The 25,169-nt window shown below is 44.0% G+C and overlaps 1 protein-coding gene across 18 annotated transcripts in view; it reads right to left on the bottom strand.

The window, feature by feature from the left end:
• The window catches only part of SMYD3 (SET and MYND domain containing 3), a 770,143-nt gene that overhangs the window by 96,988 nt on the left and 647,986 nt on the right, over window positions 1-25,169 (bottom strand). For all 18 annotated transcript variants that reach the window (XM_054446960.2, XM_054446950.2, XM_063666134.1 and 15 more), the window contains 2 exons: window positions 10,187-10,274; window positions 4,906-5,080 (listed from right to left, as the gene is read on the bottom strand). In XM_054446960.2, coding sequence (XP_054302935.1) covers window positions 4,906-5,080; window positions 10,187-10,274 — 263 coding nt within the window. The remainder of the gene's footprint in view (window positions 1-4,905; window positions 5,081-10,186; window positions 10,275-25,169) is intronic.

The raw sequence follows: 25,169 nt of genomic DNA, 5'->3' as shown, positions 1-25,169 counted from the left end.
AACAGTAGTAGAAGGTACTGTTATGAGGAAATCTCATAGTTTATCAACCTATCTTCTAAAGCTTCTCAGAAAAAAAAAGGAGAAAAAAAAATCCCCCGCAAAATTAAAAACTGATGTAGCTGCTATGTAATTAACTGGCAATCTCTCAGTTACAAACCCCTGATTTGTAACCACGGCAGGTACACAAACTACCAGCTGCATTATGCTTCCACTCTCTCCACCTGCCCCATTTTTTCTGACAACAAGCACAGAAAACCATCTGAGCTGAAATCTCTTAGCAGCTTTCTTCTCCTTGATGGAGATTTCATAGACCACCTCCCTTGCCTCTTTCTCTGATCACAACTTGAGTCTCTTCATCATTCTTGTTCTTCTGCCTTTTTCCCAGGTACATCACAAAAGTGTCATTCCCACCAGCACAAAAATACTATTTATGGACAACAAAATTAATATCAACAAATCTTACCCTATAATGTGGGCTTGGAAGAAAGAATAGATGAAGGCCCTAATATGTTTTGAAATGGCTTTAGATCAGACACAATGGAAATCAATGTCATCTCTTCTCATATTTTCTTGAGGAAAGAGTGACATTTTGGTGTGTGTGGTGGGGGAGGTACAATTTGGAAATGGTTATCCAAATTTAAAATAAATATAACTTTCACTTTAAGTTCAGGGAGACCTAAATTTTGATGTACCAAGTTACCACTTAGGAATTTCTCATATGGATTTACCCTATGGATTCAATTAATCATGGCAATGTTGGACACAGTATACATAAATGGAAACAATAGAGATTGATCTAAAAATTATGGTATATCCATGAGATGAAATACTATGTATCTGTTAAAAAAGAATAAGGTAGCTAATCTGGAGCTAATCTAGACAGATGTCTACACTCTCTTGTAAAGTGAAAAAAGTTACAGAACATGGGCTAGGGAGTTATCCTTTCCCCCCCCCTTCTTTTTCCCCCACACTAAGGAGGATCTTTGGCTTAGCTTCCCTTCCCGTTTCTCTAATCCCCACTCCTCCATACACCACCTTAGCAGGCATATTTAAAAGACCTACTGGAAATGAGTCTTTCCCCAAGCAAGACAAGCAGGAAAAAGGCAGAAGTGCAGGAGAAAGTGGAAGAGCCCACGTGAACAGTTCTGAAGGGAAGAGAGTTGAGGGTAACTGGGAAAGCAGAATAAAAGGAACGGGGGAAGCGGGGGCTTTAAGAAAACATTCTGTATATTATGATGGAACCATTGTTCATGTCTTCTGGCGAAGGTTAGGATTACTGTTTACTTTCAATCCTCTGACACCAGGCTAAGACTGAGCTCTATGTGGCTCTGGAATAGATTCAGACCGGCCACTCTCACACAGAACATTTCCGGAAGGAAACTTGTAGCCACGCTTATCTTTAAGGAGTGGGACAACAGTTTGAAGATGAGGCTGATTTTTACCTTTCTGTCCTCTTAAATTGTCCTTGCCTACAAGCATATGTTAATCTCGCAACAGAAATGAACAGAACATGCCAATGTCCTGAAAGTCCTCTTCAAAGCCGGAAACACCCTCTATATCTCCTTATCACTCTTTAGTTCCGAAGGAAAAGTCAAATTTAATTAGTATTCGACACACAAAAATTAAAAAAAAAAATGTGTTCAATTTTGTATTTTTCTCTCCTTTTTTAGGGGCTGGGGGGGAATTTATAGCCATACAGTGGTGCCATCAAAGGCTGAGTAGACTTTCATGGGTTAGTCTGGGGACATCACCATAACCTGTAACCATCTTTAATAGGAAAATTCATCCCAAGTTCTGAACTACTAATTGGCTAATTAACATTAAACTACGTTAAACTTTTAAATAAAATTTATGAAGTATTTTAAAATTATTTTTTCTACCTGATGTTTATAATGCTAAGGGACAGATGAGTTTGCATATATAGTCACATATACATGCCGATACTATCAGAAGACATACTATGGGCTAATACTAAATATTATACATTTTGTTGTATGTGATTTCTAACTGGTTTTATGAAACATGAAGGATGTAATGTTGAGTTGCATCATAAAAACTGAGTAAAATCTATTGAGTAAAAATAAATGAGAGTAGCAAGAAGGGAGGTGAAGGCCATAATGTGGATTAAAATGGAATAGCAGCACTTTCTCCTCTAAGGCCAGCATTTAAAATTCAGCCAAGGTCAGGAGTGACAAAATCATCAAGAAAGACTTGACCTCCATCTAGTTGTTGCAAACAATATATTAACATTGTAAAACTGTTACAGCAGATGGCAATGCAATCATCCCTTGGTAACTCATGCCTAGCTAACTGTCTGTGTCCTTGACTAAAGGTGAGCAAAAGGCCCACCCACCTCCTGCGTCTGCAGGGAGCCGATGCGGGGGCTGAGAGCACTCAGTGTGAATTCCCTCATGCACATGTAAGAGGTGAAAACCACGGCCAACTTCTCCATTCCTGCCTTTGTTCTAAAATTGCTAACAGGGTTGCGGAGTACCTGACCTATTTGCATACATTCCTTATTTTTACCTCTGCCTGAGCTAAAGGGGAAAAAGGCAAAGTATGACAACATCTAACCTGCTCATTTCTCTTAACTTTGTTGGTTCTGATTTATTTATAGCCGTTTCCTCAACTACAGCTTTAAAAGCAAATGATTCGTACCTCACTCATGTGAAGTGGATCAATGCAGATTGGATTTCTTGAAATACCACCAAAAAGCAACTCAACACACTCCAGGGAAGAGAAACCAAGGGAGGCTTGGAAATTTGTCACCCAGCATAAGAACAGAGCACACATTTACAGAGATTGTGACCTGCCAAACACCATGTAAATATAACCAAACATTTTCCAAACATAATGGACTGTATTCTGGTGGAGGACTTGGCCTCACTTACAAGAAAGGCCTCTTTGTTTAAAGTCAGTCAAACTGACAGCTACTTAAGGTGTAAGTTAGTGCTCAAAGAGGCCCTGGTAGATGTGGGGAAGAGAAGGTTGCAAAATACGTGCACAACAGACACCCTTGTAGGTGTGTGGTCTTCTTTATGGATGTGGTGGACCCATGTAAAATTTCTGTGCTTAAGAGTGGCCCGAGCAGGGCAGCCTGAGTGTCGAAAGGGAGGATGAGGCAGAAGAGTCAGTGCAGCGCTAGCCAAGAGTGAGGAGCCAGCAGCTGCTGATGGGGGCCTGGAGAAAGAAGGGTATTTTTCAGTCTGCGTCTTTTGGATGAAGTCTATCTGCTCACCCAGAGACTGTGGTTTGGCTTCCTCAGAGCAAGCCCTGGAGTTCAGAGAGGTAACGCCAACCATCTGACCTGCCTCTTTTTGCAACACTAAGGCTCAGAGAGGAAGCCTTATCTCTTTGAATGCGATTCGTATTTTCCGAGAACCCACAAGATCGATCACTCTGAGCAGGAATTTCACTGCTCATGGGAAAGTCTACAGTCTCAGCCCTCAAGCCAATCCCTGATATGTTTGATTAAAGCTGACTCACAGTCTGGATTCCAAAGCTGTTCACCCACAGGCAGTGGAGGAAACCACCTACGGAAGTCCTGAAAACATGCTCAGGGTCAGGCTGGTGGCACTGGCTGGCCAGGGATCTCTGCCATCTGCCTGGCTGGTGGAGCCTCTGCCATCTTCGGGGTCCTCGTGGACTGCACCAAGCTCCTGGCTCACGCCTGGCTTCCTGACCAAACGCTTCATTTCTGGTTTACTACCTTTGTCCGAACAAATATCCTAGACCCTGGACTCACTTCTGTTCTTATGTTGACCCTGGGAACTTCCTCTCCCAGATGTCTCCTGAGAGTCTTCCTCTAGCGGGAACAGGAAGTACCCTGGACTCTCACTTTTCCACCTGCTCCTCTTCACTTACAGCCATTCACTGCCTGTTGTCCTACGTTGCATAGGTCTGGTCCTGGATTCTCCCTCTGCTTCGCCCCTTTGGGCTGACATGGTATTTGCACGGTCTGCAAAGCTGGGAAATTAAAGATCTGCCCAGGATGGAGCCCCTGTTCTCCAGGGACCTCCTCCCTCTGCCATCGCTCCTGGTCACAGGTGCTTTTGAGGTAACTTCCCATCAGCAACCTTGTTCTGTGCTAGAGACTGAGCCATTCCAACCTCAGATTACGGTCTGCATGTCTCCGTGCCCTTCCCCTTGGGCTGCTCTCAGTCTTACCTTCTAGAATTATGTTCTCAGCCCACTGCAAATCAGGGTGCAACATCCACCAGTGCCTAACTCTCAGCCGTTCAACACTACCCCCCCTCAAAGCTTCTCTGAGTTATAAAAACATCTCAGGGCAAAACGCCTACTGGTCTCGAGGAGCTGAGATTAGTCAAGAAGCAATTACCTATAGTTCCTTCACCTGACTCAAGGAGAAGCTGAGGCAGGGCCGTCTCCCTGCTGTCCTCCCTGGCTCAAAGGTGATTATGAAGGCAAATGATTCAACTGAAAGCATAAATCCTGAGAGAGATAAGGGACCATTCTTACTGCCAGCCAGACCAAGGGCCCCATATGGCCATCGTCACCTGGACGAGCAGAGGCTAATGACACAGCCTCTCAAGCTAAGTCTGAGCTTGCGTTCCTCTCCAGCTCCCCCACCACCCTGAGCCTGCCTTTGTCACTGCAAGCGCCACATCGTATTGTAATCAACTGCTCCAGATCGAGACAGCATCTAATTAGTTTCTGAACACCCACGGTGTCTGACACATGGAAGGAACTCTACAAATGATGAATGAATGCATAAGTGAATGAACAAGAGGAATGAATAAAATAAGACTTGGTTTTACACAATGGTTGAGAAGCAGCTGGAAATGCTCCATGCAAAGTAGTAATCAGAATGACTTCACAACATGGATCCTTTGCCCAACGTGAGGACGTCCTAGCCCTTATGTTAGCCCTCTCCCTGGGACTTGCCTGTATGGCTCCATGGTCCGAGTACCATAGAACAAGGCTTCCTCCAACAGGCCGAGGTTGATGCAGGCATCCATGGCGCAGTCGAGCACCTTCAGCTGGTAGATGTTGATATCGGGAAGCCGTTCAGAATTGCTGCTTATGATCGCCTGGCACATGGCCAGAACCTGCTCCCACTCTGTTATTAACCTTAGTTAAGGATTCATTGTCTTCATCAAGAAAAAAAACAAATAAAATTAGATTCTCTAAAAGGCTGAAGAGCTCCCAAGCACAGGAGGGAAGAAAGCACCCGTTATTTTTCACAGATGAGCTGCCTGAAAACACACTTGAGAAACAAAAACACAGAAGAGGCATCTCAGTGAAGTAAATTCTGTTTACATCAACAAACTATCTTGTAACCAGGCCTGTGCTTTGGAGTTTTAAAACTTCCAAAGACCTGTTCTTTCTTCACACTCCTAGATGTGTTCTCTTTAAATCTAGTCATAAATAAATGCAGTCCTTTATTAAATTTGACTAAAGATTAAGTTAATTTGATTTTAAATTATTTACTCTGTTAGCTTCTGTTTAAAAACTGATTTAAAATTAAAGATGCTTTAGAGAGATTCCTTTTTCAAAAGGAAGAGCTCATGTTTGCTTCTGTGTTATCTGAGTTTTGGGCATACATGAACCCAAAAACTCACACAACCCACAGGCACATACTAGGTGGAGCAATTTGAAGACACAGATTTCCACTGGATCTCATTTTTTTCTATTATAAAGCAACAGTGACCCAAGCCTGTACTTAACCAAATACATTAAAATATGTTATTTTAAGCCCCCAAAATAAGAGACAATATTAGGAACATGGCTTATGCACATAAATTGCTGGCAAGGGAAACGATGCTTTAAAAAGGATGGGGAGAAGACTCAATATCCACTTCTCAGTAACACTGACTTTCTGATGAACCACGAGTCAATAACTTAATCTCATGTAGCCTTGGAGTGACTTCACTTTTTAAAACTGATATTCCCTGTCTGACAGAGGCAGTCAGAGGACTGAGGACATGGTTTATGGAGCATGATTTTAATCCCTCCCCAGTGAATTCTCTGGGAAACACAGTGAAGGCCAGAGTGCAGGACCCTGGGACCTCACAGTTTCTTCGCTGTGTGCTGTGTTAGGCGAGCTGGAGACCAAGGAGGGTGCAGGACTGGGACTGGTCCTTCTCTCACTCCTGTCTCACCTTCACCCAGTGGAGCTCCAAATTCATCTGCTTCATATGTTGTCATTCCAGTAGGGTGAAAAGGTTTGAAGATCAGAAATGGCAGCCTACCCTTTGACTGTAGTAAAGCTAGATTCAGATCTAATCTAGTCCTGTCATTTATCAGATTTGAGGTTCTGAGGAAGTCAAAGTGCTTAATGATAGGCCAGAAATAAAAATGACTAATGTCAACCTAAGAATGAGTAATACACTGTATGTAAAATGACCCAGTTTGTGATGTGTCCTCTCATGAGCCAGGTAGAGTTCTGGGTGTCAGAGACACAGCGGGGAACATTTCTTGGCATGCACAAAGCACACACTACACAAGCATTAGTACCTTCCACCTTCCCTCTGTGACATGACCTCTGAGCCTGACTGGGCTTAAAGAAAGTGCTTCAGTGGACTGAGTTTGACTGAACTTCCCTTCGTGCCCCCACACCCCTCCCACTCCCACATGAGCTGGTCTCGTTACAATCCATGCTCTCTGTGCCATCCCCTGCCCCCAATTCAAAACCCTCTTCACTGAGGTCCTAACAGAGCATGCCCAGCCCTGAACAGACAGCCCACTGTATATGCTCTCCTCTCCCTCTCTATCCAGCAACACCTTCCTCTTCGAGTGTCCATACCCTTCTCAGAACACGGCTTTCTGAAACATTAGCAAATACTTCTAATAAACCAATCAAGCCACTCCTGAGAGTGGAGACAAATACCTTTATGAATTTTCACAGGAAATGTATTTTCTTTCCAGCAAAGGCCTCTCGGAGGCACAGTATCTTACTCCAAAAGATGAGTTCCTTGACGAGAATTTAAAGCACCCCAATGCACAGCTGAGAGCCTTTTCTATCACACCCACTACAATATTAGGATGAGTCCTGTCTTGGAGGAATTGACCCTGATCCCAGAAAAGGTTCATTTCCTGAAGAAAAGTGAGTCCATGATTTGCTCTTGCATTCATCTGACATGTGTGTTCAAAGTTTGCTGAATGTATCCCCTAGAGGTTGGGGGAAGCAGTATCTTAGGCAATGCACTGATTTTGTAACAGATTGCTGGGCTAACCTCCGTGGCTTTTCATTCCAGGATTAGATATTTGACGAACTGTCAGGAGGAATGACTGTCTCTTACACAATGTTAGACATTTCTGTGGCAAGACTTGTACCTTATTTTAACATTGTGCTGTTTGACCTCCACTATTATTTGCCTGTTCATTTATGTATGTTCCCACTTATTCTAAAGAGGTTTGAGGTGACAGGCCTTAGAAGTAAAAGCCAGATGTGATGTTCTGCAGCTACTCATAGGAATGCATCTATTTTATCCCCCAGCAAGCTGGAAGGGACTACGTGCCAATTTCCCTTCACAACGCTGGCAACTGTCTCTTGCCAAACAAGGCAAAATCTTTCCTGCAAAACACCCCAGTGAGCAAAAAAATGGAATAATTTTAACTAAGAGGCTTTTCTCCCCAAGCTACTACTGACATGTATTTGCTCAAAGATTTAGTCCCTGGCATCTGTGTGGTGTTTACTATAAGTCACTCTGTTCCAGTAAGGAGCTGAGCTCTGGACCTAGCAGGGCTGTAGAGTGCACCCAAAGAGAACAGATTCCTAGTGGACAGAACACATATCTTTTTTTCCTGAATACTTTTAAGTGACCATAAGAGGATTAGATCAGGGGAAGAGAAAGGGAAGCAATGTAAATTCACTTGGGAATTACTCAACTTATTGAGATTCAACGACTGTCAGACCACAGAGCTTTTATTCACTTAATCATATCACTCTACTGCTTAAAAAATCATCCCACAGCCCCCTCTCACCTATAAAGTCTAACCTGTGCATGGCAGTTAAGGCCTTGCCACCTTCCCCTCCTCTCATATTGCACAGCCGGCAGCTTCTCAGCAGCAATGTATGTTCTGCGCGTCTACACGGGTCATTCCTTGTGTTGGATGCCTCTTCTCTTGGTCGGCCTGGTGAACTCCCACTAATCCTCCCAGACACAGCTCACTGGTCACCTCCTCTGTGAAATCTTTTAACTTCCCAAAGTTGATTATTGTGTCTTTGATGCCTCCACAAGTCTGTATCTTTACCAAAATATGTATTAATGGACATTTTACTACCCCACAATGTAGGAGAGTAGCGAGTGCAGGGCTGTGTTTTCTAACTTCTGTCTGAACCATCAGGTGAATGATGACCAGCAAGGTACCCAGCATACAGTCCGTTTTCAGTAAAACCTTGTCCAGCTGCAACTGAACTCTGGCTGGGTTATCCATGGGCCCCAATACCGCTGCCAGGGGCCACACAGAACAAGTCTACCCCTCTGCACATAAAGGCTCTTTGAGCCCATGAACAGGGACCTCCTGCTTCCAGAGTTGACTGTTTTCCTAGTGTCTTCCATCTCATCATAGACAGGGTTTCAAATCCCTCCTTAATTTCAGTTCCACCCCTCAAAACTAGTTTGTTTTTCTATATCACTTTTAATACTTCCCACCTCAAACTGAATAGAAAATTCTAGAAATAATCAGACCAGTACTATCATCTCTATCATTTTATAATCAATATTAATGCAGCCCAAGATCACAGTAGTAAGATTATATTATACTCTTAAATGTTGTTAAATTTTGCTATTTACTAAAGCCCTAAATTTTTTTCACATGTTCTTACGCATATTTACATATTTGAACTTTTTGATCCAAATAGAATTTTTATATATGTTCTTGTTATATTTCATGTCTTTAAAACTTGGACACCATTTAAACATTTAGGGATCTTTTGAAGTCTTTTTTTTCTTTTGAGATACTGACTCTATCATCCCACCTCTATTATCCTCCCCATCTACGTCACTTTGGAGATTTGATAAACCTGTCCTCTGTATCTTCATTCAAGGTATGGAATTATGCATTAAAGAGGCCCGAGATGGAAAAACAACACTCCAGAATGACATTGAATCATGTAACATCATTTTTTCAGTGTAGCTATTCAGTTAGCTTTGCTAACATCTAACGTAAGTTTCTTGATTACTTTTCGTCAAATCCTTTTCTGAAGTCTCGATACAAACTTTACCAAAGAAAGCTATGACTCTGTGGATTCACTTGCTCTTGGAGAAACCAGGCAGCTTTCTTTTCCATTCCTTAGTAACCAATCCTAGATTCTTTACCAAGACTGCTAATAAACTCAGTGGGCTATCGATTCAAAATTATGTCCTTCACCTTTAAAACTGGAAACCTCCCTCTACCTCTTTCTCTGGCTCTTTACAACTCTTTAAATAGCATCGTCAGCAAATTGGAAACCGCATCTGCAGACATTCTTAGTGCCTGGGATATAATTTACCCCAGAGCCTCTGAATGACCTTTTGCAGTCTTTTCATCCACCTTGATCTGTTTCTTCTTGCCTGCTGTTTCCCTTCATCACAGCTTTGCCCCAGTGAACTCCTCTACCAGGAACGGCCTCCTTCTTAGCCTCGGCCTATCCAAATCCTGCCCCTGACTCAGGCTATCTTGCACAGTAAAACATTAGTGGAGCCTTCCCAGACGACCTTCATCCTACGTGGTCTCTCCTTACTCTGAACTTTGGCCCACCTGTGGTCATTACTATTCATGCTGAGAAAATGTGTCATGCAGCAATCCCCACTGCCATTGTAGTCACGGCTGGTTTAATATGAAGCTTCTGGGTCTGATGGTCAATGGCACTGAATGATAAGGATTCTAAGCTATTCTTTCCTAGAGATGTTAGTGGTTATGGGAGAAGAAAATTGAGGAATTTGTTACCTTTTACATATAAAGAGACTAATTCTTACTTTCCTAATACTACTGGGCCATGAGTTTTGATTGTTACCTAAAGGTAGTGAGTTATTATTCACGCTGATGTTGTCACGATCTTCCTTGTCATTACTCAAACTGCTGGCCGGGGTCGGGGGTGCGGCCTGTGACCATGGAACAAAATGAAAACCACTGGCTCAGGGAGAGGTCAAACCCTGCCTTTGGCCTCATTACCACAGGGCTTCAAGAAAACAAGGAAACAATCCCAACAGTCCACCTCAATCCACAGGCAAAAGGATACTCCAGTGTGCCTTCAGTTCTTCAATTTTTTTCAGGGATTCTTGAACTTCCTTCCATACTTGCTCATCACCAGTTAGCATATCAGCATCCTGCTCAGGCCAGAAAAGGAAGACAAATAACCCAATTAGTAATAGGCAAAGGAAGTGAATAGACCTTTCTCCCAGATATACAAATGGCCTGCAAGCCCCTGAAAAGATGCTTGGCATCATTTATCATCAGGGAAATATATAAAGCAAAACCACAGTGAGATATTACTTGATACCCACTACCACGGCTATAATCAAAAAGACAGGATAACAGCAAAGGTTAGTGAAGATGCAGAGAAACGGAAACCCTCACATGCTGCACATGAGAATGCAAAATGGTAGCTTTGGAAAACACTCTGGAAGTTCCTCAAAGGGTTAAACGTAGAGTTTTCATGTTACCAATTAGAGTTACCATATTAACAATCCTACTCCTAGGTATCTACCCAAGATAAATGAACACATATGTTCAACAAAAACTGTTCACAAATATTCATAGCAGCACTGTTCATAATAGCCAAAAAATGGAAACAACTCACATGTCTATCAACTAATAAAATATGGTATATATCCAGACAATGGAATATGACTCCACAATAAAGTACTACATGCTACAACACGGATGAACCTTTCCACAATAAAGTACTGATACACGCTACAACTTGGATGAGCCTTGAATACGTTACGCTAAACGAGAAGCCAATCACAAAGACCACATGTATGATTCCATGGATATGACACGCCCAGAAGAGGCAAATCCACAGAGACAGAGTCGATTTGTGGTTGCCTAGGGCTAAGAGGATTGGAGGGAAGTGGAGAGTCACTGCTGATGGGTAGGGGTTTCTTCTGGGGTGATAAAAATGCTCTAAAATTGATACATGCCAGTTGCACAACTCTGTAAAGAGACTAAAAACCACTGAACTGTACACTTTAACTGGGTGAATTTCATCACAGGTGAATTATACCTCAATAAAGCTGATATTTTAAAAAACAGAAGAATAGGATAAATAGTTATTTGTTAGGAGACCTACAGCTAAAACCTTATTAAGTATAAAGTACAACTACACCCATGTGAACCAATTCTGACTTCCACCTAAACTAAAAACAAAATCCCCCAACACTGAAAAAATTCAAAAGAAAATAAAATTATGAGCTACCATGTATGAAATGTCTGCCCTCCTATTTACTAAGCAGGTCCTCAGCTTCCCATTGGCCAGTGTACCTCTGGCATCTAGCACAGTGCCTGGCACATAGTAGTTGCTTAATCAGCACTTGTTGAATGAATGACTGAAAACCACATGTGTGCACAATGCTGAAGGCTTTACTGATACTGTCTTATCTTCACATTGCTCTTCTACGTATGTAAGATCAAATCCCATGGGGTAACACAGGCAGGGAGTGGGAGAAGTCTACCCTGGGTCAGGCAATGAGAGGGCACACTGTCTATAGAATACTGAAAAATAATAATAAAACCAATGAAAAGTAGGTCTGATGTTTATTATGTGCAACAATTCAGAGGTGAAATATTCTTCCCCCCAGGTCAGAGGGTGCCTAAAATCTTTCTCCCTAATATATCACTGATCATACCCAGTTTATAGATGACAAAACTGAGACTCAGATTAAGTGACTTACCTGACAATAACTAGCTTGGAACCAAAATTTCACCCCAGGTCTGTTTGATTCCAAAAGGCTATCTTCTTGGCAAATATTACTCTGTTTGCCACAGATACTGCTATGGTCTTTTCAGCATGCTCAGCAAGTCCTGCTTATTTAAAGCTGCACTAATAGGTAGCCACCAGCCAGGTGTGGCTATTTCAATTTAAATTAATTCAAACAATAAAAAACTCAGTTCCTCAGCTGCAGCAGCCACATTCCAAGAAGCTAATAGCCACATGCGGCTGTGGCTACCACACTGAACAACCCAGATATAGAACAGTTCACTATGTCATTGCAGAAAGTCCTGTTGGACAGTGCTGCTTTCAGGTGGCTAGTCAAAGGGTAAGCCCTCTTAGAAGACACTATTCAAAACCAGGTGTTCACTATCCATGAGACTTTCAATGGGTGTCAGGGACAAGAACCACCCTGGGAAGTTACATGAAAGCAGGGCCAGTGTGGAGGTGACACAAGGGTGAGGAAGGAGGGACATTTTCATACTCTAGACATCTCCCTGGAGACTCATGTGCCCGTTGAAGGAGGTTTATAGAACGACCCCTTGAGAACCACCGCCAGATTCAGTCTGTGTTTTTGGGAAGAAGAAATATCACTCAAGTGTGCCAGGGCAGAAAAAAAGGGGGCAGAGCACCACGAACCACAGAAAACAGATCCTGAGACTCTACTTCTGAGGCTGGGGCAGTGGGTGTGTGTATGAGGAGATGGGAGCACTTGTGTCTCTGTAATTGGGCTTTGTGGGCCTCTATGTGTATGTGCTGTGCATCTGTGTGATATAGTAGAGTAGATTTTAAAAAGACACCATAGGTGCACTGTTTTTTCTTTTAAAGGAAATTCTAAATACATCTCTAGCTTTCCGTACACAGAGGGAGGAGATCAAATGCCCTTAAGAAGGTAAACAACAGGCCAGGTGCGGTGGCTCATGCCTGTAATCCCACCACTTTGGGAGGCCAAGACGGGCGGATCACCTGATGTCAGGAGTTCGAGACCAGCCTGGCCAACATGACAAAACCTCATCTCTACTAAAAATACAAAAACTAGCTGGGTCTAGTGGCACACGCCTGTAATCCCAGCTACTTGGGAGGCTGAGGCAGGAGAATGGCTTGAACCTGGGAGGTGGAGGTTGCAGTGAGCCGAGATCGTGCCACTGCACTCCAGCCTGGGCGACAGAGCCAGACTCTGCCTCAAAAAAAGAAAAGAAAAGAAGGTAAACGACAGTCTCCCTTCGAATGCCTGCTCTAAGCCCATATTCGTCTCCTAAAGATCACCTCCCTCTCCTGCTCCAAAGCCTTCAGCAACTTCCCACTGCCTCCCAGATCAAGCTCACCCGTTAGATCTTGACAATCATGGCCATTCCTGATTGAATGTTCCAGTTTTACATTTCACAACTGGCAGCTTAAACCCTAGATCTAAGCTTGTTAGTCTCTATGGTAGGCAGAATAATGGATCCCCAAAGATGTCCATATCCTGCTCTCCAAACCTGTGAATATGTTAGGTCACATTGCAAAGGGGCATTAAGTAGTAGATGGGATTAAGGTTACTAATCAGCTGACCTTAAAATAGCTGAGAGTATCCCAGACTTTCCAGGTGGGTCCAATATAATTACAAGGGTCCTTAGACGTAGAAGAGGGAGACAAAGAGGTGGTCAGGGTGATGTGCTGCGAGAAGAACTTAACCAGAAGCTGGCAAAGGCAAGGAACCAGTCTCCTGGAGTTTCCAGAAGGCAGGCAGCCTTGCCCACACCTTGATTTTGGCCCTCTGAGACTTGCGTCAGGCTTCTGGCCTACAGAACTCTAAAATAATAAATCTGAACTGTTTTAAGATGCTATATTTATGATCAATTGTTACAGCAGCCATAGAAAATGTAGTCCCTAACATACCTTCTGCTCTTCTAGCCACTGGGGCTCTTTGTGCCTGGCCCTCTCTGTACCTGGAATTAGTTAGTTAGATCACTCATTTATTCCATTAACACTTACTGAGTACCTAACCAGGCACTGTTCTAGGCAGTAGGGATAGAGCAATAAATAAATCAGATAATCATGGTGTTGATACTGAAGAGGCAGGTGGAACACACGGCAAGATACACACATGCATGCGCACACACACACATTTTGTTGGGGAAAAAACAGGGAAGAAGGATGGGGAATACTGGCACCAGGGAGTTCATTTTAAACAGGATGATCGGGGAAGTTCTCACTAAGATGATGTTTGAGTAAAGCTCTAAGGGAGGTGAAGGAGTAGGAGACAGGAGTTCCAGGGAGAACAGAGGGCAAGTGCAGAGGCAGAAGCATGCCTGAATGTTCCAGGAACAAGAGGCCAGTTTGGCCAGAGCTTGTGGACTGCAGTGTGTGCATGTCATATCTTCCCCACTTAATTGTAAGCTCTTTAGAGCTGAATATAGGTCTTATTCTTCTTTGATCCTGCCTCTCCCAAATATCCAGCACAGTCTTATATTTAACAAATGCTCTGCTGAATGTCTACAGAATGGATCTGGAAGAAGTGAACTAACTTGGTAATGATTTGATGTCTCTTGTGTTTCAGTTATTCCTCACAACATCTTTGAAAGGCATCAATACCTGTTATTTACAAACAAGGTGCAATATAGTCCTGAAGCTTACATAATTGGTCCAAATGTCCTTCTACCCCTAATTGCCAGAGGTAGGATTCAAACCCAGGTCTGTCTGGCTCCACAGCCCCTGCTATTTCTGCTACCTTCATGCTTAAATTTGATTTCCCTCCTGGACTTGCTTAAAAGGGGAAACTCATATCTGAGTTAATAAATTCAAAATATCTTCACCCTTGTTTCCTAAGCTCTATCTAGTACTAGCAATTGAAAGAGGAGAGTAAAATCCTCCAACATAGAACCCACAGCAGATCTCGTATTCTTCTATCAAGCAGGGTTAGACCGCAGCCCAGGGCAGAACAATTTCATATGGGGATTACAGTCACAACTAAATTTGCCACCAGTGAACATAATCTGATTAGCTGTTCTTTTAGGTTGACCCCAAACCTTTATTTGCTTAACAAAAGAGCAAGCAGGCTTTGAAACTGCTCCTAAACATTTAGAAACGATACCTCTGAGAGCATTTTATATTGGAGCTAGACAAAGCTACACTCACTAATAGCTATCACCTCCCTGGAGTGTTCCACTACGGTAACTGCCTCTCAGGTTCCAACTTCCCCGACCCTACCCATCCCGCTGTGGCTGCTACTCACAATTATGTCTACACTGAGTCTGTCTCATCTCCCCTCTCTCCACACCAGGCTGGAGGAAAACATTCAGTTGCATAGGTGTAAGAACAGGACAGAAACAGAAAAACTACTTAGGGAAGCATAATTTAAATCTTCTACTTTTCTAATTTGCAAATAGAGGAGTAAATTACTATGTTTTTTATCACAGTCCCTGAGGTATAAAATTAGTAAATTTATATCCTTATTTCCATTATTTCATATCCAAACACAAAGACACTTGATATAATTCAGGACAAAGTTATTTAGGAAAAAAAAAATCTCTTTGAATTTTACTTTTACCACGTAAAAGGAGCTTGAATGGGTGAGTCCTGAAATTTTTTTTTAGGGGATAGAAACATTCATTTTACATTCATTTAAACATCAAATATACTATTGCTGAATTTTCTACAAATACTAAAAAGAATTCAGCCTAGAAGCAGAAGGATTCCTAAGAAAGTTGACTTTCCTGGGAAATGATCGAGAGAATTAAGAACCTGCTGGTTCCAGCACTGGTGGCATCTCTGCCCTGACTCACTGTATGACCCCGAGCAAGCCTTGCTTTTCCTGGCCCTCAGTTTCCTCGCCTGCAGAAAGAGCAGCTAGTCTGGATGGCTGCTATGTAACCACTCTAGGGATTTCAGCAGTGCAGAACCAATTTAGCTCCACCTCTGGTGACCACTCTTTTGCACAGCCCCAGAGAAGTCCTTCAAAAGCCTGTCTTTATTTTAAACAGTACAATCGTGGACTACTTCATTTAAGACAGAACTGTGCCGTTGTTCCCAGGTAAGAACGAGTCTCATTTGTCCATTCTCTCTGACGGCACAAGCCCCTTGGATACCGCCCTCCCAATTCGCTCACCCCATTCTTTCCCCTCACAGCTCCACCCCAAAATCCTACCCATGCCCATCTCTGACTGCACTGCACCCACTCTTCCAACTAAAATCGCCGTCCTGTGGCTTCTGTCAGGACTCAGCGTGTTTTCTGCTGTTTCCTCGGCTCACCACTCCATTTAAGTCTTTGGCTTTCTTCCCATTTGTCCTTTTGGGACACAGCCCCTGCTGTACTCTATCAGGAAACCTTCTCTGGTTCTGCCTTCTGGGTTAGCCTGGCCCTCCAGGCCCCTCTGCACACCCCCTAGCCCTGAGCTGACATTAATGGTCTCCTGGATTGCCTCCCCAGGTATCCTCAGAACGCCCTGAGGGACCGTGACCTCATCATAGCTGTATTGCCAGTGCCCGCAAGGTAAATCATTCGGTAAATATTTGGTGATAGAGTGAATGAGAAGTGATCTTCCACAACCCATGGGCAACAGTATTACAAGAATAAAATACCTTAACTCCACCACAACAAAGAGAATCCCAACCAAGACAACAGGTTGTTCTTTTCACAGCACACGTCTGCCTTGACTCTAATATTACTACACTAAGATCAGATACGTTCCCACTGCAGCTGTGGGTATTTGTCAAATACTACAGCTGGCACTGGTCATCATTTAGAGCCTAAGTGTGACACCCTCCCCCAGCGTAGGAAACCCCACGCTGGCTCCGGACCCACTCTTTCTGGCTCCGGACCCAAGCTTTCTGACAATCACGTCAAGGGTTATTTGGGGAGTGGGCTCGCTTACCTCTCCTGGCTTCCACCTCAAACACCATCCTGAGATTCTAATGGCGCTCTTGGCCCAGAGGTCCCTGGCTCCATCTATCTCTGGATGAATCAGTGAGGCCACCTACATTCCTTCATCCATAGCTGCTGAATCAATACCCCAGGATCATTTCCTTAACTGTAAAAATAGGTACCTGATGATATGAGATCATCTCACCACCACATAAAAGGGTATCACTCAACACGCTTACATTCGATTGGCCAAATGCTTCCTTTGGGTTTCAGAGTAGGAAGTTTACCTGCCAGATACCAGTAGTCGCTGTGAATTACAAAGCTACGTTTCTTCCATAGGGAAAGTCTGGAGTCCGGCCAGGCTAGCTGAGTATAAACTTGAGAAAGTGACCACTGGCTCTGTCAGGTTAAACATCACACGAATCCACCCAGACCCACCTTGCAGCTCAAACACTTGAACAGATGTGTTCACTTAGCTTGCAAGCATTTGATGTTGAAACTCGTATGCTGGGCTAGTTTCAGATGGTTCTCATTAAAAAGAAGAGGAACAGGAGAAAGGTAATCTGCTTCCCAGTACTTCCTGTTATCCAGTACTCAAGCAAACTCTAATTAGATTGAAGAGAGATGGAGTATAGGATGAAAAATAAAAAATTAGTGAACACTTACAAACTTTTCCAGTAATTCAATAATTCGTGTCTTAAAAGGAAGAAAGATTTTTAGTTTTAAAGTAGAATGAGGTTCAAATACAGTGTCTGCACTCAGGAGAGAGATTGGAAAGTCCTGACATTCAAAATTCTGAGGTAATTTGCAGTGTCTTTGATGGAGGTAGTCTGGTTGGGGCAATATACTGGGACTAGATTAATATACAACATCATTCTAAACCTTTATGATTAACAGAAGACATCTCTGCTGGAAACAATTTCCACCTCCTTTGACAAAAACAACTGAAAGCAGTTCAGATGTAACTTGAGGGAAAAAGTGGTTCTTTCATAAAGTGGAAAAATAGTGGCTAAAAATAGAGCATTCACTGTTAGATCAACTACAGACCAGTCAGTGGGCATTATGGGCTGGGGAATAAGGAAAAGGAAGGAATGTTCTTAGGTTGAAGCACGATCAAATTGTAGTATGTTCTAATTAGCAATTAATCAGCAAATGTACATAATAATTAACAGAAATTAGTGAAAAAGAATGCCGGGCTTGGAGCCATAAGATGTGGAACTGAATCCCTGCTGCATATGCCTGCTGCATAGCTGTGTAGTCTTGGCAAGTCCTTCAACCTTCCTGATGCCCAATTTCTTCAGTGGTAACGATTCTCTAAGGAGATGCACCTTCTCATCCTTTCCTCTGCACCCTCTAGAGTTACTTATGTCCTAAATGTCACAGTGGCCCAAGATTTCAATCCCCACCCTACAGGGCGGGGACCAACAGGAGGCTGACTAGAGTCAGCTTTGTTTGGTGGGAAGGAAAAAAATGATGGAGGAGGGAGCACATTACAATGTAATCAACAACCAACTATGCTGTGACCCCACATCTCTGCACATCCCATTCCCTTTGCCGGGAAGTCTCTTCCTCAATGTAGTCATCCAAGCAAACTTTTCTGATCCACCACAAACCACACCAAACAGCCTCAGACATCCACAGGCACAATCCCTGTGCACTTTCCACTGGCTTTCATGATGCTTGCTCTACTGCCTGGTGGCAATGAGCGTAACTGTGATGCAGATGAAAAGCATGTCCTCCAGATGCTGTCATCAGCCCACAGATGAAGTAAAATTGGCTTTAAAAGGTTATTTTTTCATCTATTTCATGAAATTGTGGGATTTCAGTGCCTTTAACAGATGTCCACAAGCAGGATGTAGCAGGGCTCCGAATTCTGAGTCCAAGCAGCTGCTTGCATCCTCGCAAGAGCCCAAAGTTCCCACCTCCTGCTGCTTCACCCCTCTCCTGAGCTGGCCGACCCCAGGATGGATGTCCTCTCTCAAATGAGAGAGCCCAGAGTTCCTGCCTCCTTCTCCTTCACCCACCTCCCTGAGCTGGCCGACCCCAGAATGGATGTCCTCTTCTCAGATGAGAGAGTCTTCTCCCGTCAGGCAGCCCTGTCACTCCCTTGGATCCAACTGAGGAGCACTTGGGCAACCAGGGGCTATGAGCCCAATCCAAACAAAAATGCTCATGTTGAGGAGAAAAATTCATCAAACAGCTGAAGCCACTGGCAGCTCTGTTCCACTTCACTTTACATTCCCACCGTCGCTGCCACCATTTGCCAAATGCCCATTTAGCTTTAGATCTCAGGCAGAAACAGGGCTCTCCTGCAACTACAAATTTCCACAAACCACACATTCAAACCAACTGCGATTTCAAGGTTCAATCTCCAGCTACACAGAATTGCCAGAAGGAAGGGGATATTCCCTTCATGGCTTCTGGGAAAGGGACCACAGCCTTGAAGGTATGAAGTCAGAACTTCTAGAACCACCAAAGGCCTTTTCCAGCTACAGCCTCAACACCTCCCCTCCCTCTGTGTGGGGTGTTCCCATCCCAGTGAATAAAACTGCTTCTCAGAGAAATAAGCTCATTTGCTTATATAAAATCAAGTCAACCTGGAGAGAATAAAAGCAGCATCTACACATTAAGGGCAGTTTGAGAGCCTACCTCTGTCAGCGGTGCTTGCTAAAAATGAGCCTTTTATAGAAAAGCATTTTGTAGAAACTAGCATGATGGGCTGATATACAAGGGCAGTTAAACACACATGAATACATTTAGGAAGGAGACACTTGCTTGCACCCTCCCCCCATACTGGAAAGATATGTTCTTGATATAATAACATGTAATGGGGATTAGATGACGCAGAGGGCTATGAGCTCCGCTTGCAAATGCACATTCAGACAAATTCTTTTCACATCTGTAGAGAGACTACCAAATGGATGGCTTAGGCTGCTGTAAGCCCATACTCACAACTCCTACCCAAGTCCTGCCAATACTGTTGTGTAAACACTACCAGGTGGGAGGTTTGAGATTCTGGGAAAAATGCAAAGATCTTACAGGAAAACTGTTCTCCACACAATAGCCATTAAGATAAAGTACACCTCCAAATTTCAGGGTGAGTTTTGTCTTAATGAAGACCAAAGCTGCAGCCCTCATCTCCTTTAATCTGCCACATCTCCATCTTTTATATTTTCTTCTTTGGGGACAGATGCTCTCATTCTCCTCTGCCAACAGAGATAAAAATCCTTTAAGCTGCAGCAGAACAGATTCAAGTGAGGTTTAAAGGGCAGTGTCCCAATGGCGAAGGTTATAGGATAACCTAGATGTGGCCACTCCAGAGACATTCAGACATAGGATGAATGATAGCTTGATTTGGCTTCTGTGCTTCTGGCATGTAAGACTGTGTGACAGGCAGCACTATGAAAGTGGAACTAAGGAGGCCAGACCCTGGTCCCAGCTCTGCCACTGGCCAGCTGTGAGGCCTAGAGTCTAACAGTGCCTCCTGGCTCTGCTTGCCCAGGTGAGAACTTCATTAGGGTTACCATTGAGATGGAAACTAATCCTTCTACTCCATTAGTTGCCTATGTGTAAAGTATATGTTGTCCATGAAAAGAGACCGGAAATTCTGATAGGAGGGTTGCTGGGGTTTGTGATTGTGCAACAAATTGTAAACGCCTTTGTTCTGATTTGTACCTCCTTCATTCTGTTTTAAACTGAGTTTTCTCATATATAAACAACCCCAGCCACAGCACAGAGAGTCTACAGGACTGAAGACAACACTCGACACGGCACTACCTTCTGCCAAACCAAGAATTTGACAATAGTTATTTAATTCACACATTCCCTCTAACATTTGTATGTATAATGATTATAACAGGCAATATTCCAAGCTTGGGTAAACATGGTATTTGCTTATCTGCTAAAGTGAGCACATCAGATTATTTCATCTGTGGTTCTGAATTAAAGGAATAGTTTAGCTGGGGTCCACAATGACAGCTTCACACAACAAGTCCCTGGGACACAAGTCTAGACACAGCTTTTAAGGAGACAATCTTATGCGTCATCTAAAATGATTTAATTTGACATTAGTACCTCTCTCTTAACATCAGTTAATGGAGGGTTCCATAGCTTCCCCTAAGTCTTCAGAGTTGGGCTGCAGAAATTATCCAGTTTTACAAACACTTTGTAAGGCAGCACTGAAATCCTTAGACCATGTGTCACACAAGCCAAAAGTTCAAAAGAAATGTGTCACTGTTTGAGAGAAAGAATTACTTTAATCTCTCAGCCTTTAAAAAAAAAATTCTAGAATTGTATTTTGTATCTCAGTGGAAAAAAAGCCAGTGTTCCTTCAATTATTCTAAAACAAACAAAAAGTCTGTAGTCTGTGAATTAATCCATACAGAGATCTGTCCCTTGAAGCTGAAGGGTGGGTCACCCCAGAGGGCAGTCACTTGGCCTAAAGGCCTGGTGAGGAGAACATTACTTTTTAAAGTTTGGGAGGAGAGAGGGTGACCAGATTCCATGGTACAGCTCTTTTGTGCCCCACCTCGCATCCATGAGACAGACTACACAAAATCACCAGGACTCAGATGCTCTTGCAAACAGCTCTGCAGCCGTGGAAGTGAAGTGCTGGCTGACGGCACGGCGAGCCTCTTCCTGGCACGCCAACAGAAAGCACATGTCTGCATTTTCCATCCCAGTAAACTCCAGGCTGGCCCTCAGCCAGAGGACCTCTTTGTAATGTCAAAGATAAAAGTACTGGCCATGTTTGGCACCCTGCCTCCACCTCCATTCTCTTGTAACCCTCTCATAAACCAAGCACGCATTACTGTTAACAGAGTCTTCCAGACAAAGGTCTGATGGAGCCTCATAAACATTACCAGATGACGATCAGACAGGTCCCTACTTCACAGGAAGAAAAGGAGGTACAGGGAGGGGCAAGTGATTTCACTCAGGACATGCTGGAAATTACGGGGAGAGCTGGAAATAGATATTCAAATATATACTCAGAACACTCCCACTACCAGAGAACTGCTCACTGAGCCACCTGAGTCGTGCACATCTTCCATTAGAACCTGGCATGTGGACAACATCAGACCTCAAATCTGTCCCCAGCAGTATAGGTATCATCTTTGTATTGATAGCTGATGAAGTTCCTCAAATTTGGATGTTCAAAATGGCTTTTTGAGTATACAAGATGATGTAATTCTTCTCATACCCCTAATATTCTTCCTCTTGCCTAAGGGAATGCTATGATGCCAGTCACAGAAGATTTAGGAAATGATTACCTTTTGATTAGTTTTTGTTTTCATTTTGGGTCATACTCATTGTGGGCCAAAATTACACAGCCCTAGGTGTTTGCCTTTACCATTTCTGTTTTACTTTCCATTTAACTTTTGAGACTACTCTGAAAGTAAGATTTTAAGGTTTGTAAATGCTTACCAACTAAAATACGCAAGGATTTCTTTTCTGGAGGTAAACGAACTTAAAAATCCCTCTTGCTCTGTGCAAGAACAAGGGGTACCCAGACCTTCATTCAGAGGACTTAATATGAGAAAGTCTCAGGTCTTCATCACCGGTGGAAGCTGGATTGATCTGGATGTGCTTTTTAAAATATGTATCAGAGGCTTTAATTCACTCCAGAGGGCTGCAGAGGCTGCAGAGAGCTTACTTCCTCCCCTCTGCTACCAAGAGTGTGCAAACACACAGACACCCACAGACATGCCCACATACACACACATCCCAGGAATATGCTTTAAGGGATACTGAGGGCTCTGACTTTCCCTCAAACTGCAGACCTGTTGTTCCTCCAGCTTTGTCTCTCGTCTTTGCTCTCAGGGCCTAGTAAGGTAAGGTGGGTATATACTTAGAATCACCTCAGGAGCTGTTAAGAATACAGACCAGGTTCCATGATATCATTTCCATCGATGCAAATGATATCAGCATCTCTTGGGGGCAGGCAGATATCGGTATCTTTTCTAAGTTCCCCAGGTGATTCCAATGTACAGTCTGGGCCAAGGACCATCAGCGTGGCCTTTGCCGCCTCAGCCATCACTTCGAATCTCTGCGATCATGCTGTCCCTCCTCGTGCTGACATGGTTAAGACTTGCTGCAAGTACTGATGGTTTTGCTTTTCTTTTTTCTTGTCTGCTGAATCTACAGTTCTGTCTCTCATGTTCTCTGCTTTTGCACAAATAGTTTATTTACAATAGACACAAAAGTGACCAAGTCCGTGGCACTATGGGGAATAAATCTCGTGCCCTTCAGGTGCTCTTTAGTTTAATGTATGACAGCATCTCCCCAGTGCACCCCAGGGCCAGGTATTGGATCTGAGAAGACACAGCTGAGATGTGGCCTCAGCTTACATTCCAGTGGTTGAAACAGCCAAATAAATGTATCCTTTCTAAATACCGCACATGATAACAAAGAGGTATGTCCTGGGGCTATGGGAGCACAGAGGCAGAGCCCTTTGCCCGGCCAGGATTTAGGGAAAATGTCCTGGAAAAGAGGATGCGTGAGTTCAGGCTTGGAGGCTATGGGAGCACAGAGGCAGAGCCCTTTGCCCGGCCAGGATTTAGGGAAAATGTCCTGGAAAAGAGGATGCGTGAGTTCAGGCTTGGAGGCTATGGGAGCACAGAGGCAGAGCCCTTTGCCCGGCCAGGATTTAGGGAAAATGTCCTGGAGAAGAGGATGCGCGAGTTCAGGCTTGGAGGCTATGGGAGCACAGAGGCAGAGCCCTTTGCCTGGCTAGGATTTAGGGAAAATGTCCTGGAGAAGAGGATGCGTGAGTGCAGGCTTGGAGGCTATGGAAGTATTAGACAAGGGGAGAAAAGCAGGAAGGCCAGTCCAGAGAGAGAAAGCAGAGAAGAAAACGAGGTCCATGGGGAGGCCACACTGTTGGGTGCTTCTGGTCCACTCATGCGTGGCAGGGCGGCGCTGCGGAGACGGGGCGGCACCCCAGCCCTCTGCTGCCCTATGGGGTCTCCAGTTACTTGCTGTTCAGAGGCTGCTTTTCCTTAGAGGCTCTTTTCCCCATTAAGCTGAAGGGCTGCTTCAGAATGAGCCCGCAGACCCAAAAACATAAAGCTGAATTAAACGGTTCATCAGGGGAAAGAGGTGGAGATAAAGGTTTAGATATGAGGTAGACAAGTAGGGAAGGGGCCAAATCAAAGAATGAATTTGATCCCATGTGGGCAACATGGAGACATGGGGAGATTTTAAGTACAATCACTGTGTTTTTCAAATATTTACGTGGAAAATACACTGGCAGGTGGGAGGGACTGAAGGTGGAAGGCGTTAGGTAGATGTTTCAACAATCCAGGAAGAGATGACATGAATCTGAATAAGGTCGTGGCCTTAGCAACAGAGAGAGAGGAAGAGAGAGACTGAAGAGAAAAGGCCCAATTCCGGAGAGCACAAGAAGGTGATGGCTTAGGAGTAATTCGTTTGTGGAGAGTAGAGGAGGATTCCAGGACAACGGCCATGCATCTGGCTTCAGTGGCTGAGTGCATGGCGAAGCCTTCCGGTGAGATGGGGAATATAGAAAGGTGTTTAGGAAAGGGATGTTCACTTTTGGACATGCTAATATAAGATGTCTGCAGAGAATCCAGGTACAGTTACCCCTAGGGAGCGGGAAATATGAAACTAGACCCAGAAGACAAGCGAAAGTGAGAAGTGTTGATTTGGAAGTCAACACCACACAGGTGGAATCTGACGATATGGGACAGAGGAAATCACCCAATCCAACAGGACCCAAGAATTTCAGGGGCAAAGCGGAGAAGTAAAGGAGGGCATGGAAACGGAAGGAGAGTGTTCCTAGGCAGAGGAAGGAAGGGACAGGTGGTGTGGAACTCAACAATGGCATCAATGGGGAAGAGACTCAAAGGAGGTCACTGGATTGGAAATCAGGGGCTCACTGATGACATCAGAGAACGCGCATTTCAGGGAGTGATGATGGTGAAAGCCCATCTGTGGGAGTTAAGAGAAAACAAACAGGGTCATTCTCAAGGGGTTTCACAAATTAAAGAGGAAACAATGGTTAGAGGCAAAAGCTGAGCTGGGAAAAGAGTTTGTTTCTTACAGCGAGAAAGTCTGGGCACATTTATGCCACAGGGAAGGAGTCAGTGTACACGGAGAGGCAGACCCCAACAGATGGGGCAGCAAGCGGGGCGAGGTCCATGAGGAGGCAGGGGGTGGGGTCAAGAGCACAGGTGGTGGAAGCAGGTGGTGGGGACTTGGCTTTGGCAAGGAGGTCCCCATTTCGTCTAAGAGGAAGAGAGAGAGTGGGTGCAGATAGAGTTATGTCTGGAAGTCAGCAGGGTGGAAAGCTGAGATGGGCTTCATGCCTGATGGACTTAGTAGGGTAGGAAGTTGAGATGGGCTTTATGTCTGAAGGACTCTACTTTTTCCCTATCTACTGAAATCAAGAGAGAACAGAGGCTTAGGAGGATGGAGCAGTGGTGAGGG

Source organism: Pongo pygmaeus, chromosome 1 (genome assembly GCF_028885625.2).
Source record: "Pongo pygmaeus isolate AG05252 chromosome 1, NHGRI_mPonPyg2-v2.0_pri, whole genome shotgun sequence".
Classification (NCBI taxonomy): domain Eukaryota; kingdom Metazoa; phylum Chordata; class Mammalia; order Primates; family Hominidae; genus Pongo; species Pongo pygmaeus.
This window is presented reverse-complemented; position numbering and strand designations above follow the sequence as displayed.